This window comes from Mchenga conophoros, linkage group LG1 (genome assembly GCF_057382185.1).
Source record: "Mchenga conophoros isolate Kocher_MC1m ecotype Shallow Benthic linkage group LG1, M_conophoros_male_GT1.1, whole genome shotgun sequence".
Taxonomy (NCBI): domain Eukaryota; kingdom Metazoa; phylum Chordata; class Actinopteri; order Cichliformes; family Cichlidae; genus Mchenga; species Mchenga conophoros.
In genome coordinates this window covers 29,939,057-29,955,322 of record NC_140526.1, presented here as the reverse complement: position 1 = coordinate 29,955,322, position 16,266 = coordinate 29,939,057, and the positions used below count along the sequence as shown (strand labels likewise).

At 42.0% G+C, this 16,266-nt stretch overlaps 2 protein-coding genes across 2 annotated transcripts in view; both read right to left on the bottom strand.

Moving 5' to 3' along the window:
- Positions 1-1,431: 1,431 nt before the first annotated feature.
- Positions 1,432-3,103, bottom strand: rxfp3.3a1 (relaxin family peptide receptor 3.3a1). The gene has a single exon (XM_085281046.1). The coding sequence runs from the start codon at positions 2,991-2,993 to the stop codon at positions 2,007-2,009; it is 987 nt and encodes a 328-aa protein (XP_085137172.1). The 5' UTR covers positions 2,994-3,103; the 3' UTR covers positions 1,432-2,006.
- Positions 3,104-7,845: 4,742 nt separating this feature from the next.
- LOC146583599 (E3 SUMO-protein ligase PIAS1-like) overlaps positions 7,846-16,266 on the bottom strand; it is a 70,709-nt gene continuing 62,288 nt past the window's right edge. The window contains exons 13-14 of the mRNA XM_085274264.1: positions 15,678-15,718; positions 7,846-14,101 (exon numbers count right to left, since the gene is read on the bottom strand). Of these exons, the coding sequence (XP_085130390.1) occupies positions 13,739-14,101; positions 15,678-15,718 (404 nt within the window). The 3' untranslated portion in view covers positions 7,846-13,738. The remainder of the gene's footprint in view (positions 14,102-15,677; positions 15,719-16,266) is intronic.

Genomic DNA, 16,266 nt, shown 5'->3' with positions numbered 1-16,266 from the left:
TAAAATATGGTGACATATTTATGATAGGTCCTCACAATATGAGTAATGCCAATTAAGACACATCTGTTACCCGTTTGTATGATATCAGTGTACCTGTAATGGTGGTGAAGTGGGGGGAGTAAGGAAAACATGTAGAACTTCCTGTTTAAACTTTAGGAAAAAGATGCTTTGATTGATACATTTAAACTTTTTGCCATTTACATCATTGTGATAAATCTAAACGAGTTATTTTGTCTTTTTAAAAATACTTTGTTGAAGTTTATTGGATTTATGCATAGTCAAAGATCTTTGCTCATAAAAGCAAACGTCACCAAATGCAGAAAAGGGGCTCTTTCCCAATTTTATCTTTGTACCTGTAGCTATTTTATACAAGCAGTAATGTAGATAACTGTTTCATATGCTGTTGAGATTTGGGTTGTTTATTAAAACAATTATTTATTTGATCCCGTCCTGATTTTGTTGAAGTTTTCTCACTTACAAAGAAATGAACAGTTTCTAATTGTTATCGAAGTTTCATTTGCATGTATATATGCATATATTACTTAAAAAAAAACAGCTCGCTTTCTTGAAAGCACAGTGAGTGACAAATATTTCTGTTTACAGGATCACGTGTCGCATTTCTGGCTTTTTAATAGAACAGAAATATCTAGGAAAGCTTAGCTACTTAGCGACCGTGGCTCAGGGGGTTGGGAAGCGTATCTGTAACCGGAAGGTCGCCGGTTCGATCCCCGGGCTCTCCGTCCTGGTCGTTGTGTCCTTGGGCAAGACACTTTACCCTACCGCCTACTGGTGATGGCCAGAGGCGCCGATGGCGCGATATGACAGCCTCGCTTCTGTCAGTCTTCCCCAGGGCAGCTGTGGCTACAACTGTAGCTGCCTCCACCAGTGTGTGAATGTGAGAGTGAATGAATAGTGGCATTGCAAAGCGCTTTGGGTGCCTTGAAAAGCGCTATATAAATCCAATCCATTATTATTATTAAAAAAAGTATACACGCATTAGTAAATTAAAGAAAAACTTGTCTCCCTCTTTTTAATTCGGCATTTTACATTTAGTTCAATTCAGTCAGCAGCTGTCCAGTGCTCATCCAAAAATAGACCATAATCTCTGATATGAATGTGTAACTTGTATTTACCTGACACCTGCTCATTGAGAGGCTCTTCTTTTCATCTGATGAGTAAGTGAGGACGCAAAGCCATTACAAAGTCGCTTCATTTGAGATCACCAGCTTCCATGTTCTGTTCACCGTCACATCAGCTGCTCATGAGTCAAACCGGTAAACACCTGCTAATCAGATCACCCGTTTCATTAGTTGTGAGGATAACTGACCCACGTGACAACTGAAGAACAGTTTTATTATCACACACACAAAGAGTACATACATTTTTCTCGGTATTTCCAACAATCATATTTCAGTTTGTCTTTTGTGTCTCTTTGCACCTGTAAATGATTGATGTCTAAAAAAAGAAAATGAAACACGTGACCTGCAACTTTCACCTCTTTGCTTCAAGCCGGTGAAGACTTTAAGTGCGGTTGTGTGTACGCTGTTAACAGTATTTGCCAAGACATTCACCGAAGGATGTAAAAGGCGTTTAGCCACTCAACACCACCAGCACACCTAAGCATATTGTCATGCGCAATTACGTGCGGACTTTGAACTAGAGACACTCACAAACATCATAGATCATTTTGGTGAACAGCTGTTGTGCCATAATGTTCATATTTGGACTAGTTTTTACACAAAATAGGTGATTCTATAGAGCCCAGCCCTACAAGCTAAACGATTCAGCCACATTACGCTTTAAAAAAGTAGATGGAGTAGTAGACTTTAAAATCAAGAAACACTCATCAAAATTAAAAGTTTCTGAGTCTTGACACGATGTTGCTCGGCCTGATTGCTTATTCTGGTTGTTTTGGCTCGTTTTCTGCGTGCGCATTAAGCGCGTCATTGTCTGCCAACACCTTTCGCCCTGCGTAAAATCATCGGCAGGACTCGACAAAACACCCACTATCCTCTGTGTATCAGACCTCTCAGTTTGGTCCTAAACTCCTTTCTCATTAGGCAGTAAATGATTGGGTTGAGGCAGCTGTTGGTATGCGCCAGACACACTGTCAGTGGGAACACATACGTATGAACCGTGTAGTACGCATTATCCCAGTTTGCAGCGTTCAGTTTGACCAGTACGCTCCACAAGGTCATGGCATGATTTGGCATCCAGCAAAAAAAGAAGCACAGCACGACGATGGTGATAGATTTTGTAACTTGGGATCTGCGTTTGGGGTTGCTGGTTTTCATACTCCGTTTGCGGATGAAGCGCAGCAGCATGATGTAGCTGATGGACACGATTGACATGGGCAAAACAAAGCCTACGACGATTTTCTGTATGTGGTAGAGTGCTAACCAGTACTGTCCACCTGGAAACCTCAGCAGACACAGTTTTTCTCCAGTTACGCTGGTGACTGTTGAGAAAATCGACGTGGGCGCAGTCGCCAGAGTCGCCAGTGTCCAAATAATTGCGCAGACCCATTTGGCGGAGCACGATCTCCGCGCGGTTCTGTTCTTCAGGGCAGAAGCGACCGACCAGTAGCGGGTCACGCTCATGGCGGTGAGGAAAAACACGCTGGCGTACATGTTCATCACGGTGACGGACAGGATGATTTTGCACATTGCATATCCAAACGGCCAGCTGAAGTCCAGCGCGGTGTCCACGGCCCAGAAAGGCAGGGTGAGAACAAACTGCAGGTCCGTAACGGCCAAATTGAACACGAAAAAGTTCACTCTGGACTTCTTCCTTTCTTGTTTGACCCTGATAAAGAAGAGGACCAGCAGGTTGCCGACCAGACCCGCAGCGCAAACGACCGAATACACCAGACAAATGAAGAATCTCAGAAGCGGGGTCCGGTCTGCGGTCACGTCTATGTCCACGAGGTTTTGGAAGAGCTCCATCTCGGTCACTGACTTGTTCAAATAAAAGCTTTCATTTTCTTCACTCATAATGCCAGCCAGCAGCTCACAGACACTTCGGGATGAACTAGATGCAGGTGTACACTTTTTTTCTTAAGCTAGATCCAAACGGCTGCATCTCAAGAGTGCCACAAACTCATCTGTCTCTATCACCTCCCCTCGCTCGCTCCTTTCTCCAAGGTGCATCATCATCCCGCATCTCCGCTCTCCTTAGCACGACAGGACCACTCACCCCACCAGTGGCGGTCCTAGCCTGTTTGGCGCCCTGGGCGAACACTCCCTCTGCCCCCCCCCCCACACACAGATAAAACATATTAAGGATTGTACATTAACATAAAGCTGTTGTACACACACACACACACACACACACACACACACACATATGAAGAGAGAGAGAGAGAGTATGCATAGTATGCAAACGCTACCAAACAGCCATCATAATTCGTCATACAATGAGAACAGGACAAATCAACAATTGACAATGACTAATTAATATTAAAATCTGTAACATAATGTATTGTTTGGAGTTTAGTCCGTTACTGTTACTATTTTTACCATTTCTTCTTGGAGCAACTGTAATGCACATAATTTCCTTAGGGATTAATAAAGTATTCTGATTGTTTCAGGGTGACCTGCCATTATCCAATGACACATCTGCTTACCTGTATCTTTTGCTCGTTTCTCCTCCTCTTCTTTTCTCTTTTTTCTAAACTGAGGACCTGATGGCTTTGAACTTTTCTTGTCCATCTTCCATTGGTTTTAATTTTGCACTGCAGTATGAACACCCATCCCTCAACCCAAGGATCACCACAACATGATCTAACACACCTACACCTTAGTTCACAGATTCACTTTGTCTAGGGTGCATTTCTGAGATTTCACACAACCCAGGATTCAAATCATGAATACATAATGGGCTTGGATTTACATCATTATGAATGAAATGCGCTCTATTTGGAAGCAGCCGCCCCCTCCTCCCCTTTCGACGGGTTGTGTGTGAGACTTTAAATCATCAAACTGTAAATTTTAAATTGTTATTGATCCCTTTATCCCTAGTCCTAAAGTGTATATTTATTTTCTTACTCTTCTTATATATATTGTTTGTTTACTTGCACTGCTGTAACTGGAGCCTCGTTGTCTCGTCTCTCTATATACTGGACTGTAGCGGAGATGACAAAGTTTACTTTGACTTCAGCAGCAAGCAGGTGCACCGAGGGCTCTCGCGCTCACTTTTCGTGTATAGAATTTCGAAAAAACATCAGTGCAAATTATAAGTCTGTATTATAATGTCTGGTGTTTTCGTGTTTGTTGGTTTGTTTTTATTTTGTTTTATTTTGCGAGTTGGTTATTGGATGCTGCTCCAGCCAGCCAGAGAATCCCCCGCCGCCCCGCCCTCTCCTCTCTGCGCCGCAAGCAGCAGGCGCACCTCGCAAACGGAGGGCGCCCTTACTCCCAGCAAATGGGCGATAGAAAACCGATCGGTGCCTATGCCATTCCCAATAGGGGAGAGCGGGGTAAGTTGTCACACTCTTCACACTGACTAACTTTTACTGAGCACCATACATCACAACGTAATAAATGTTTCACCAAATGAAAGACGGAAGTCTCGGGCACATATGATGTATTGATTACATTTTCATATCTTATCTCATTACGGAGTTGTAGACTGTTGAAAGGAGAATGTGCACTTGTGACAATTTGCCCCATCGGCAGGTAAGTTGTCACACTAGATTATCTTAAAATATGAACACAAATACTTAATTATGATTATTGATTTTAATTGTTAAATTCAAACCAAAACTGGAAATTTGAACAATTATGCCAAGAGAATTTGGAAAAAAACAATTATTTCAATCCAATACACATTTTAATCAAAACATTAAGTAGAAAGAAAACTTTAGTTTGAACTTTAAACTCAAATGTTCTCTGGCTTGCACATAAATCCATCATAACTGAATGGAATGCTGCAAATAACTTGCTTTACTTAACATGTTTATCCTCTGAACAAAACAGATGCCTTATTTCTGATTAATCAGACTCAACTTGATAGTCACAATTCTGGCACACATAAATTGCCTGGCCTGAGGTGCAAGCATCATGGGCCCATTTGTTGCATTTTACGCATTTTACCCAGGTCTCTTTTGGACGACTGTTTGAAAATGGCTCCACACAGACAAGGCAGAAGCACTCTTCATCATCTGATGATGACTCTTGAATTATTTTTCTTCTTTTAGCTGCGTTGTTCTTCATAGGTCCAGATGTTTTCCCCCCTCGCGTCCCTCTCTTTTGAAACAGCTTTTTGCTAGATTCAGCCTTATTCTTTTCTTTTTCTAGTTGCTGCTTCACTGGTGTGTCGGTTAGAATTGCAGATTTGCGTCGTTTTCTTCCTTTGCTGGATGGTTTTCGGCGGCCAGCTTTTGGATATGGCTGGATGTCCTCTGGAGTTGGTAGTCCGCTGTCAGTAATTGCAGTGCGGTAATTTATGTCAAAATCCTTTGCTGTACTTGTGATTGATTTGTTCTGCATCTTTACCTGCCTGACTGCCTTTAACATAATGTCAGGTGGTGTTCTGCCACGCTCTGTCTTTCGTTGATAATTTCGAACCATCTTACTTTCTTCCTTCCTTCCTTAATTCCTGCCTCTCCTTCCTTTCTTCAAAAACCTTATTACAAATACAAATGAATTACAATATCACAATTTTTTGGAGCATTTATTTGTACTGGGGCAAGTTGTCACATGTGACGACTTGCCCCAAAGTTAATGAGACAACTTGCCCCAAACTGACATTTATGCTAATTTTGGCTAAATGTCAGGGTTAGCTCAACATAGCACATCAGCTGAAGTATCAAAAGACACGTTAATGTCTCCTCTATTTTGTGTAAAATAATAATCTGTAACATCTATACCTAACAAAGTTGTACTGAAGAAAATTTAAAGTGATTTATTTTTCATTTTAGGTCAAAAAAATAAAAAAGATGTGCTCACCTCAGATTAGAGCAGTCTTGACCACATGTGAACAGGAGGTTGACTATAGAAGAAGAAGTCACACAAAGTGGCTATTTCATTTTTGAGATAGAGCCTCTAGTGTTGGAGTTATGAACAGTGTGACAACTTACCCGTGTGACAACTTACCCCGCTCTCCCCTATGCGCTGGCTGACGTCGGGGCAGCATGAGTACGAGCAATTTTTTTTAAATTTTTTTTAACCGATACCCGTAATGTCGCCCCCCACCACGATGCCGCCCCCGGGCAACCACCCGTGTCGCCCGTATCTAAAACCGCTACTGCACCCCACCCCTCTCCACCCTCCGCCTCTCGACCGGAAGGTGGAGTCGAAGTGTTTGGCGAGCTCAAGGTTCGACCATCAGAGCGCGCTCCTTCATCAAACCCCGGAAGGCGCGTGCAGTTAATCATTTCATAATTATGTTAATTAATCAAATGTTCCTGTCAGGTTGCGCTTTTGTCACCGGCGGAACCGAGCGAGTCTGTCCAAGCTCTGACCGTCATTTACAAGCAAGCGAAAAGTTCAAGACGACTCTCCACCGCCACCCAGTGTTCAGATAAAATAATGCACCATGATCCAGCAGAGAAAACAAGAGCTCCCTTCGTGCGGAGGAGTATTAGGGCCACATTAAGAAAACATATATATTATTGATCATTTTTGAATAAAGTCGAAATGTGCAGATTACAGTTGTTATTTCAAGACAATCTGTCACGGCTGCTCTACTTTACATACAGCTTATACTTTACAAAATGCTTTGTGTACACGAGTTTGTGAAACAAGTTGATCAGCAGTCTTGCGATACAACATACATGCTCTTTATTACACGAGGGTGGAACCATCAATAAACTCGCATCTGTCCATGACAGAGCATTTCATTTTGTACAAATTCGGCCAACTCTTCCAAGTTTGTGTTTTTTCCTTCTTTTCCGCGTCCTTAATGATCACCACAATGTGCTTATTAGCTAAAAGAGAAATCATGTCCTTCCTTGTTACTACACCGATTCTGAAGTGTGATTTCAGAATCGATTCACGAACTCACACGATACAGCAACCGTGGCAGCTTGTCTTGAAACAACTGTAATCATATATATATATATATATATATATATATATATATATATATATAAAAAAATGTGGCACCTAATACTCCACCCCACCGATAGGGCAGAAGCTATACTACAACTTTGATGTTTTATGCTGACGTCAGCAGTGTTAATACGGAAATGGTCATGTCATAAAATGCTGTATTTTAAAAAGTGAGCCAAAGACAGTGTTTATGTCTCCCAGTGACTACTATACTGCTTTAAAGTTTCAGATCATCCAATGGATCTAAAGCTTTTTCCTAATTGTGTGACCCTGACCTTTGACCTTAAATTGTTTTATTATCTTTGCCCATATGACTGGAGCAGAACTGACTGAAATCTTTGTCTTCTATAAGCTGTAAAAACATAAGACTTTCAGATATATTCGTGCAGTGTGTGATTTTGTAAAACTTTATGGCGTCATTGTGACGTATTGAAAAAAAAAGCGTTGCACAGCTCTCTGTGCCCTTTCATATATTACTCAATATGATTTGTTGAAATTTTTTTTAAGATGAACTTTGACCTTAGGTGCTAACAGTGAAGGTCAAACACTAAGCCAACTTAGGTATTCATGTACCCCAGGCCTAGCATATTATTGTAAAGTTTGAAGATGATCAAACTGTAAGTAATCTAAATCTTTTAACTTATTATTTGTTGTGATCTTGAGCTTTTACTGGTATCTACCGTCAGTCTACCGCCTACACTACTTCCAAACAAACAGTAGCGATTACATATGCCCTCCGTTCGGGAGGAGAACTAAAAGGATTAAAAGAAGAAAGACGAAACTCACCAAGAGAAATAGCAGAATGCATTTTATTACATCTAAACTTTTCTACATAAACAAGTAACATTCAATAAGTAAACAATTTCGTCCAATGCAGGTAATAAATATTTTTTTTTTCCCACTTGGTATATTTGTACAAACTGACACGGGTCTAACTGTACACCGTCTTCTCCTTTCCCTCCTTTCAGGTTTGTTTTCCAGATTGGAGCCACGAAACAGAACCTGTGAATGTTTTAAGGCAGTGAGTGCAGATGTCGTCTCAAGTCTGACTTTGATATCGTTTTCATAGCGTGGAACTCGTTATTGGCCACGGTCGTATTTTTTTTCTTTTCCCTGTTTTTTTTGGTTCGTTTTTGTTTTTTAAATAATAGTACAGCTTCCATTTTCTAAAAAATATATAAATTATTTTATTCTCTCGCTCTGAATCGACGCACAAAAGCATACAAACGGACACCAAACACCCATGTCTGGATCTGAATCTTTCAGTTTTCAGTGTTCCACACGAACATAATATACACGTCGCTGATTTTTCCCTTTTGTTTAAGGTCATGACAACCAAAGAGTTGAGTTGCTTGTCGAGGCTGACTGTGGAGTACTTTTGAAAACACACTTAGGAGTAACTACTGTTTTAAAAAAACAAAAGTGGCCTTATTTCACATGTTCTGTGTGTGTGTGTGTGTGTGTTGCTGAGGAGGGACTGAGAAAGCCACGACCTTGTGCTTATCCATCCTGTTTGTTAGAGTGAAATAAACCCAGCTCAATAAAGACTGCTTCGCCCTAAACACTTGCTGCGAATGAAACCACAGGAGGAGGGAGCAGCGGACACCTAAACGAGGTGGAGTTGGATCGGACCTTTCCCCGCCTTCACCACAAACACATTCAACACGGTCTCTTCTCCCACTTCATGTTGCCATCGTGACCTGCTGCCCAACGAGCGCCACGACAGACGTTTCAATAAATTAAGACGGTGATGGGATTCATTCAGTTACTGTGACCACCTCATCAAGTATCCAAACACTGCTGCTTAGTTATAAAACTGACGTGAGAGAACGTGAAGGACCGAAGGTTTCACCAGCAAAGCAAGCCAGGGGAGCTGAGATAAAGGCACAAACGCACAGGCTCACGTAGTTCCTGCTGCCCAGAAACGATCAACTCACCAAGCCTGAGCCGCAAGCGAACAGCAACAGTTCACTTTGGGAGTGAAATCCACACGATTTCCACAACGAATGCTCTCGCATGCAGCTTCCTGCCTACGTGACATGGTTCTCATGGGTGACAACCATCAAAAGAACAAAACAAAACAACCCACCAAAGTTAAATATTGACATAATGGTAATAATATCATAAATAATGTGGTTCCTCTTTGCCTACGGTTATGGTTGGAGACTCTCTGCAATCTGAAAATCCTGCCACAAAACACACAAACAGATCGACAGATTAATCTGATCGGCAGTAGCTTTTCACCTCGTTTTCTCCGAATATAACAATAAAATCACCGTCAATCGTGAAGTGGAAATCTGGTTTAATGACAGGCCTGTATGCACATGACCAGGTGTTTTTAGGCTGGTTCCAGGAATCAGAGAAGTGCATCGATTGGAACATTTAGAAAATCCATCAAACTGCCTGCGGAAGATCCCATGTATCAAAGGATTAAATTAGCACTTGGAGCAAAACACTATGCAGATCCCCACCCAAACAGTTTAAAGATGGAGGAGCTGTTTTTGTTTTTTAATTTGTACTCATTAAAAACACAAGGAGAATAACAAATAATCCCGTTTGAATACACGTTTTCTTTGAACAGAGAAAACGTGTACGCACTTTTATTTTCTGAAACAAGATTAGCAACTCTGACAGAATACAAGGTGGTTAAACTTAAACAGCTGTTAAAGAGAGGATCACTAAATCCAAAATATAATTTTAAATTTTTATTCCTGCAATCATTTATCTTTGCTGCTGTGGCTCTGTGTTGAGACCTTCCTTGCTTACACATAGATGGAGAACTGGAGATGTGATATTACGTCAGGCGCTGTGTTAAAGATGGAGCTGAGATTAAGGTGGGTTGCAAAGCGGCTTGCAGATGCTTCAGGTGACTGGGCCTGGCTTTGAAATCAGCTGATCTGCTGGGGTTGGGGTGATCTTACCTCTGTTGTCAATTTGAACCTTTTTCTTCTTTTTTTTAAATTATAGGTTCTTGTTGTTATTGAAGGGGGATTAACCCTTTACAGCCGATCGGAGCGGGCACGCTCTGTTTTGCGTAACTATTTTTAAATCCCGGTAGCTCTGCAACCAAGTAAGCTAGCGCAATAATTTTTTTTGCATATGAAACTGGAGGAGTTGTACTTACATCTTATGCCATCAGCTTGTCCTAGGTCACAGTTTCCTTCCACATATAGCTTTGCAAAAACTGCATAAAAATCACTTGCAGCAACAAAAACATGATATTCCAGAAACACGCTTCGCCGATCCATCAGCTGTTTGTAACACTTCCTACGTCCATCAGCGCGAACTATCACATGACCGCATGACCTGCCCGAAACCGGAAGTGACGTCATTTTGCGGAAATGTAGTTTTTTACGATCGGGGCCTTATGAGCTTGTGTTTTACTTGTTATGTGTTTTAAAAAGTTATGTTTGACTTTATGACTTTGTGTCGTTTCTGGGATGCTTAAGACTCATATTGCACTGCTGGAAATAGTTTATTTTGATGCATATGCTGTTATTTTGCAAATTTGCACTATAATATTTATTTTCGTTTTTCCTGCAGTATATAAAAATTGGTGTATTTCAAAAATAAAACTATGAAGACACTCAAAATAAATTTCCTGTGGTGGGAAACTAGTTTGTGTAACTTTTTTGTATTTACAGTTTTGAGGGATAAGCCTCTTAAATTTCTCTAACTAGAAATATATGTTAAAAAAACAAAAACGATTTTCAATTTTTTTGTAGTTTATTGCACTTTTTTGCAATTTATGTAATTACTATGCACCTAATGCAGACATATTATTAAAGTTTGGGCTATAATGGTTGTATTGATGTATAGCAACTTGAAATGCTCCCAAAAATGGCTCCACAGCATGTAAAAATATAATATAAGCTCTGGCGAACTTGGTTCTATGGTAGGTCTTAAAGGGTTAATGTTTCACTGAGATGAGCTAAAGCTTAGCTGTGGGAACACGGCAAAAAGCTTTAAATCTTTTGACACTAAAGGCTCTGAACGGTTTTTCTTCCGCCTGGCCAAAGCAGCAAAAATGCCCAAACCTGCACGTGACCGCCACTTGAATAGAAAAACCTTTAAATTCCTGACAGAATCAAACAATATTTCAACGAATATCTACAGCAACTCTTCATTAAACTGTTTACTGACAACCCATCGGGTGCTCACTCACACCGACTCGGTCATTTCTTAACGGTAAGCAGCAGGAACTCGAAGCGCATTAAATCAAGCGCGTAATAATAACGCATGTGTTTTGTGCCCTTATCGTAAATATTACCCAAGTCAGCTCCAGAGAAAACACACACGCACGCACACACGCGTCATTTCCATTTATGAGTGACTACACAACACCTTTCTGAGAAGTTGTGCTGCTGGCAGGGAAAAAACAAAGAAGTAAAATGCACATTAAATAAAGTCATATAACATCAGTTCCCAGAGACTCACACACTCTCAGTCATGGAATTCAAACATTATGTAAAAATATAATGTACAGAAATATGAATACAAAATAAATAAAATACTGTACGACATACACGACACAGACGAGACTTGTTCTGGCAAATGACTGAGTCAGTCTGAGAGGTGGGGGGCGGGTTCCCATGAGAAGACCTGGGAAAAGATTTACAAATGCCAAGAGAGAGACACAGAGGGCGAGACAGGGAAGGGTGTATCTGGTTTGTCGAGAGTGGAGGGACAGGGCAGAGGATCTAATGTGATGGGTTGTGCTGTCAGAAGCGATTATCTCACGGTGGCGGGGATAATTAGGCTCTGACGGGAACTGCCCGTGTCCGACCTCTGGAAGAAGAGCGTCTAAGAGAGACGGATAACAGGGGACTCTGAGAAAGTTTCAAGGACACAGAGAAAGGGGGAGGTGGGGTGTGCTGAACGGGCACCGGGATTAACGGTGTCACCAGTAATGTGACCAGATTACAGAGGATCTCTGCAACATGGATCTGTTAATAACCTGAGGGGAGCAGAAAGCGCAAGCGTGTCCAGTCTTAAAACTGCAAACCTTTCACTTTTTTAAGCTGAACGTTAACGCCGTCCTAAAACCGCTGCGCTGTTCTGACACTTCCACATCACGCTCTGAACATTGCAGAGATTTTTTTTCATTTAAGAAGCAGACAGGCAATGTATTTTTAAACCATCTGACTCGGTGCCCGGTCTAAAAAGGGACAAGCTGAGATTGCCTTCTTCAACTGTGTCCCACTATTATCTGCTTTTCCCAAATAAAACTCCTGAGATGATATCAGTCACAGGTCTGATCTTCAGAAGATGCATTAAAAGGAAAGTGGGCCAGGGGTTGTGGGTAAGCTTTTAAGACATTAATCTGAGCAAAAAACAAGAACAAAAAACCCCCAAAAACAAAAGAACAGGCACAACTTTAAGCTTAGTCACGTGCTATGGACGCCTGTATCTTTAAAAAGGCCTAGCGCTGCTACAACACCAATTTGACCTTCATCATCAACAGAGAAGACGAGACACGGTGGGCAGAGGATTAAGTGGCTTAAAGGAAGGACAGCAGACTGAAAAGACTGTGACGCACAGATCAAACTACCCTCTTGATTATTTTGATCATATTCAGGTACCGTGTGTGGTTTTTTTGTCGTTTTTTTGGGGGGGGGGCATTGTGCAAATGAAATAAACAACTGTAACTGTTCCATCGAAAACCTCTAAACTGGCAGGTATAAATAGTTTCACTTCTAAATGCTGTCTGCAGGTAGAGTCTCTAAAAGGAGGCGGGAATTGAGGAGAGGAAATGAAAAACATTAAAATAAAATGGAAATGGCTAATTCCACACTCCCCACAGCATCAACCTGAAGGTCAAAGGGAATGCATATATATTCATATATATATATATATTTCTAAAGGCTTAAATATCATACATAACTTAAAAGCATAATAAAATTATTAGCACATGAATAAACTGTATATTCAGCGTCTGAAAAGCTCCCGTCGTCGGAGAGAGACACAAAATGCCATGAATTTGAACGTGAGAAAAAGAGAACAGCACGCAGAGAGAAGTGAAGTTTAGATCGGAGAAATGCAAATCTGACATCTGGAAACGGGGTATAGCTAAAAGAGAGCAAACCACATGGCAACAGGCATATGAATGAGCTCGTGTTTGTGTGAGAACACACAAAAAAATTTAATCCGACTCAGTCCTCCACTTACAAACAACGACTGAAGCAGCTCTCTAGACTGAAATTGTCCCGATTTAACATACAAAAGTAAAAGAGGAAAATAGATTCTGTTCTCTGTACACGGTGCCGCTCCTTTGTTTTTATTTAAAAAAAAAAAAAAAAAAAAAAAAAAAAAAGGAGAAAAGAGCCCCCCCTCCTTTGTGTTTTTGCTCAGGTAGCATCTTTGCTCGTTGTGCCGGGTTGGTACCAGTATAGCAGTAACGTGGGTTCACATGCTGGACAGGTTTCTGATCTAAAGTCAGCACACCAACACAATGTCCACACCTTTAAGTGATGACTCGGGACTGGACTAGGATCAGTTGTCCGCTCATATTATTAGTGCTCTTCTTGAGACCGACTCGTCGTCACGGCTCCTCGAATGTTCAGGGTTTGATGACTCGCGGGGGGTGGGGTGGGGGGGCAGTCTAGTTTCTTAAAAGTCACCCCTCGCGGTTGAGTTTGTTACTGGATTCCAGCTGTGCCCGCGCCGTCATCTCCACTCATCCAGGGTCAGTCCAACGATATAACATCGGGTATCCCGCCGTAAATAGCCGCCACCGCAGCTTCAGTGCTGCTCCGGCTGGCCACCACCCCGGGATGCGTGTGTGAGGAGTGTGAGCTCGAATGTGAGGACGAGTGTGTCGAATGAGTGTCACGGAGGCTGCTGGACGAGACCAGGCTGCTGGTGCTGCCCGAATTGCTCACCCCGTTGGTCGGCGCTGTCAGCGAAGGCGCAGAGGAGACTGCCGATTGGTCGAGGAACAGGTGGGAGGCGGAGGAGGAGGTGGTGTAGGGCATGAAGCGGTTGAGAAGCAGCTCGTGGTCTTCTGAGGCCGAGGCAGCCGCCGCTGCTGCCATAACCATGTTGTAATGCTGAAAGGAGGCAGAAACAGAAGCAGGGAGGGGGTGTTAGTGAGGCACAAAGTCCTGAAAGACCCAGATGTGGGTCAGTTTAAGTCTGAGAGTAGTTCAAATATCATTCACCCATCTGCATATCCTGCTTTTATGTTTCTCATTTACTAACAACACATTCAAACAGCGAGAACATAAGAGAAGAATAAGAGAAACATAAGAGATTACTAAACTATCCCAGACAAACAGACAGAACTCTAACAGGCAATCATTGTGCATTTCACGCAGGTGAGCTGTTCTGCATAAGATACAGTTTAATAACAGACAATGTAGTGCTCTGTCATGGTGAAGAGAGAGGTGAGTGTAAAAGCAAAGATGTGCCTACGCTCAAATATGGTCACAAGCTCTGGGTAGCGACCGAAAGAATGAGATCATGGATACACGTGGTGGAAAAGAGATTTCTCAGAAGACCTCCCTTAGAGATAGGGTGAGGAGTTTAGCCATTTGGGCAGGGCTCACAGTAGAGCCACTGTTCATCCACATCAAAAGCAGCCAGCTGAGGTGGCTTAGGTGTCTGACAAGGATGCCTCCTTGGCATGGTGTTCCAGGCATGTCCCATTGGGAGGAGGCCTCAGGGTTGCCCCAAGACACGTCAGAGAGATTCCATCTCTTGGCAGGCCTCCGCTGGCCTTGCTGTTTCCTCAGATAAGCTGGAGGAGGTTTAGAGGGAGGCTGCTGGCTCCGTGACCCAGCCCCGGATCAGCAGAAGACAATAGATGGATGGCGTTCCATTTTACTAAAGTGTGTATAGTGTGATCTTGTTAGTTTCACTTCACAACAACAGTCATCTATCTCAAGGTTCTTTGTAAGGTAAGGTAATACCTAGGTATGGTAAGATAAGACTTAGGTATACCTAAGGGGGGGCACATACGGCGAGCTCTCCAAAAACTCTTTAACTCAAATCTCACGTATTATACTGCATGTACAGTCGCTGTCACAGGTATGGATACATGCAGTTGTGAAGAATGTGTAAAACTGACCTACGCCTGTAAGTCATTACAGGTGACCACTGGAGCACAGGTGTATTTAAAACTTTCAGGAAGCAACGAAACCGCTCTCCAACAAAAACTCCTCACTGTGAAGTCTGTGGATTCATGCAAAGCAATACTGACTCTTGATGTGCAGTTGCTGTTGAATTTTAATACTATTTTAGACACATATGGCATCCCATTCATCCTCACTGGCAGAAGAAATCCCAGATGCAGATAACAGCTGGATATTGCACTACTGAAGCTATGCAAGACACTCTCATTTGGCAAACCTTCATCTCTCCTTAAATAACCAGTACAGACTACAGCCCAGAGGCAGAAGAAATAAGAACACTCGGTAACAGACACATTTTATGAGAAATAACACAAAGAGGGCAGCTTGTTTCTGAGGAGGGCTAAAAACAAAGCTTGTGCTTTCTTTTTTTTTCCATAAGCACGTTTTGAACATTTTGTTCTCACAGGCTTCCAGGATTTTACTGAAAACAACAAAGTGTTTCAGCTGCTAAATTCAGCCACGTTTACACAATATCAAACACTGCTGTACGTACCGGATGATTGTCCCCTTGAAGAAAAGAGAAAAAATTCAACTCTGGAAATAAAGTAGAGAAAAAGTCAGTGATGAATATCACAAATGCAAATACATATTGTATGGTTTGTTTGTTTTTTAAGTTAAGAGAAGTCAGAAGCACAGAGAGGCACAAATCTGTGAAATAGGCAAGGTCGATTCATTAAAAGTTAAAGAGTTAAGTTCAGTTGCAATTTTAAGCTTTTTGCCTTTTCCATTGTGTTTTCTTTCAGAATTTACTGTGCAAAAGTCTTGAGCCACCTCCTTGTCAGAAAAATGGGAAATAGGCACAACAATATATTGAAACACCTGCAATCATACATGGAAATACAGTGCTGTTATTGTTAGAGTTTATGACCATAGCAACCTGAGCATGCCCAGTCTCAGCTGAAGTCAGAAGCTAAGCAGGGTAGGGGATGGTTAGCACTTGGATGAAAGACCGTCTGGGAATACCAGCTGCTGTAAGCTTTGGGGTGGCTGTAGCTCAGGAAGTAGAGCAGGGGCCCGTTCTTCGTACGTCGCTTACTACATCCAAGATCAAATGACACATCCAAGATCAAATCATCGCGCTA

Excerpts from the sequence above, each read along its gene's own strand:
- rxfp3.3a1 (XM_085281046.1), bottom strand. The coding sequence starts at position 2,993 with ATGAGTGAAGAAAATGAAAGCTTTTATTTGAACAAGTCAGTGACCGAG.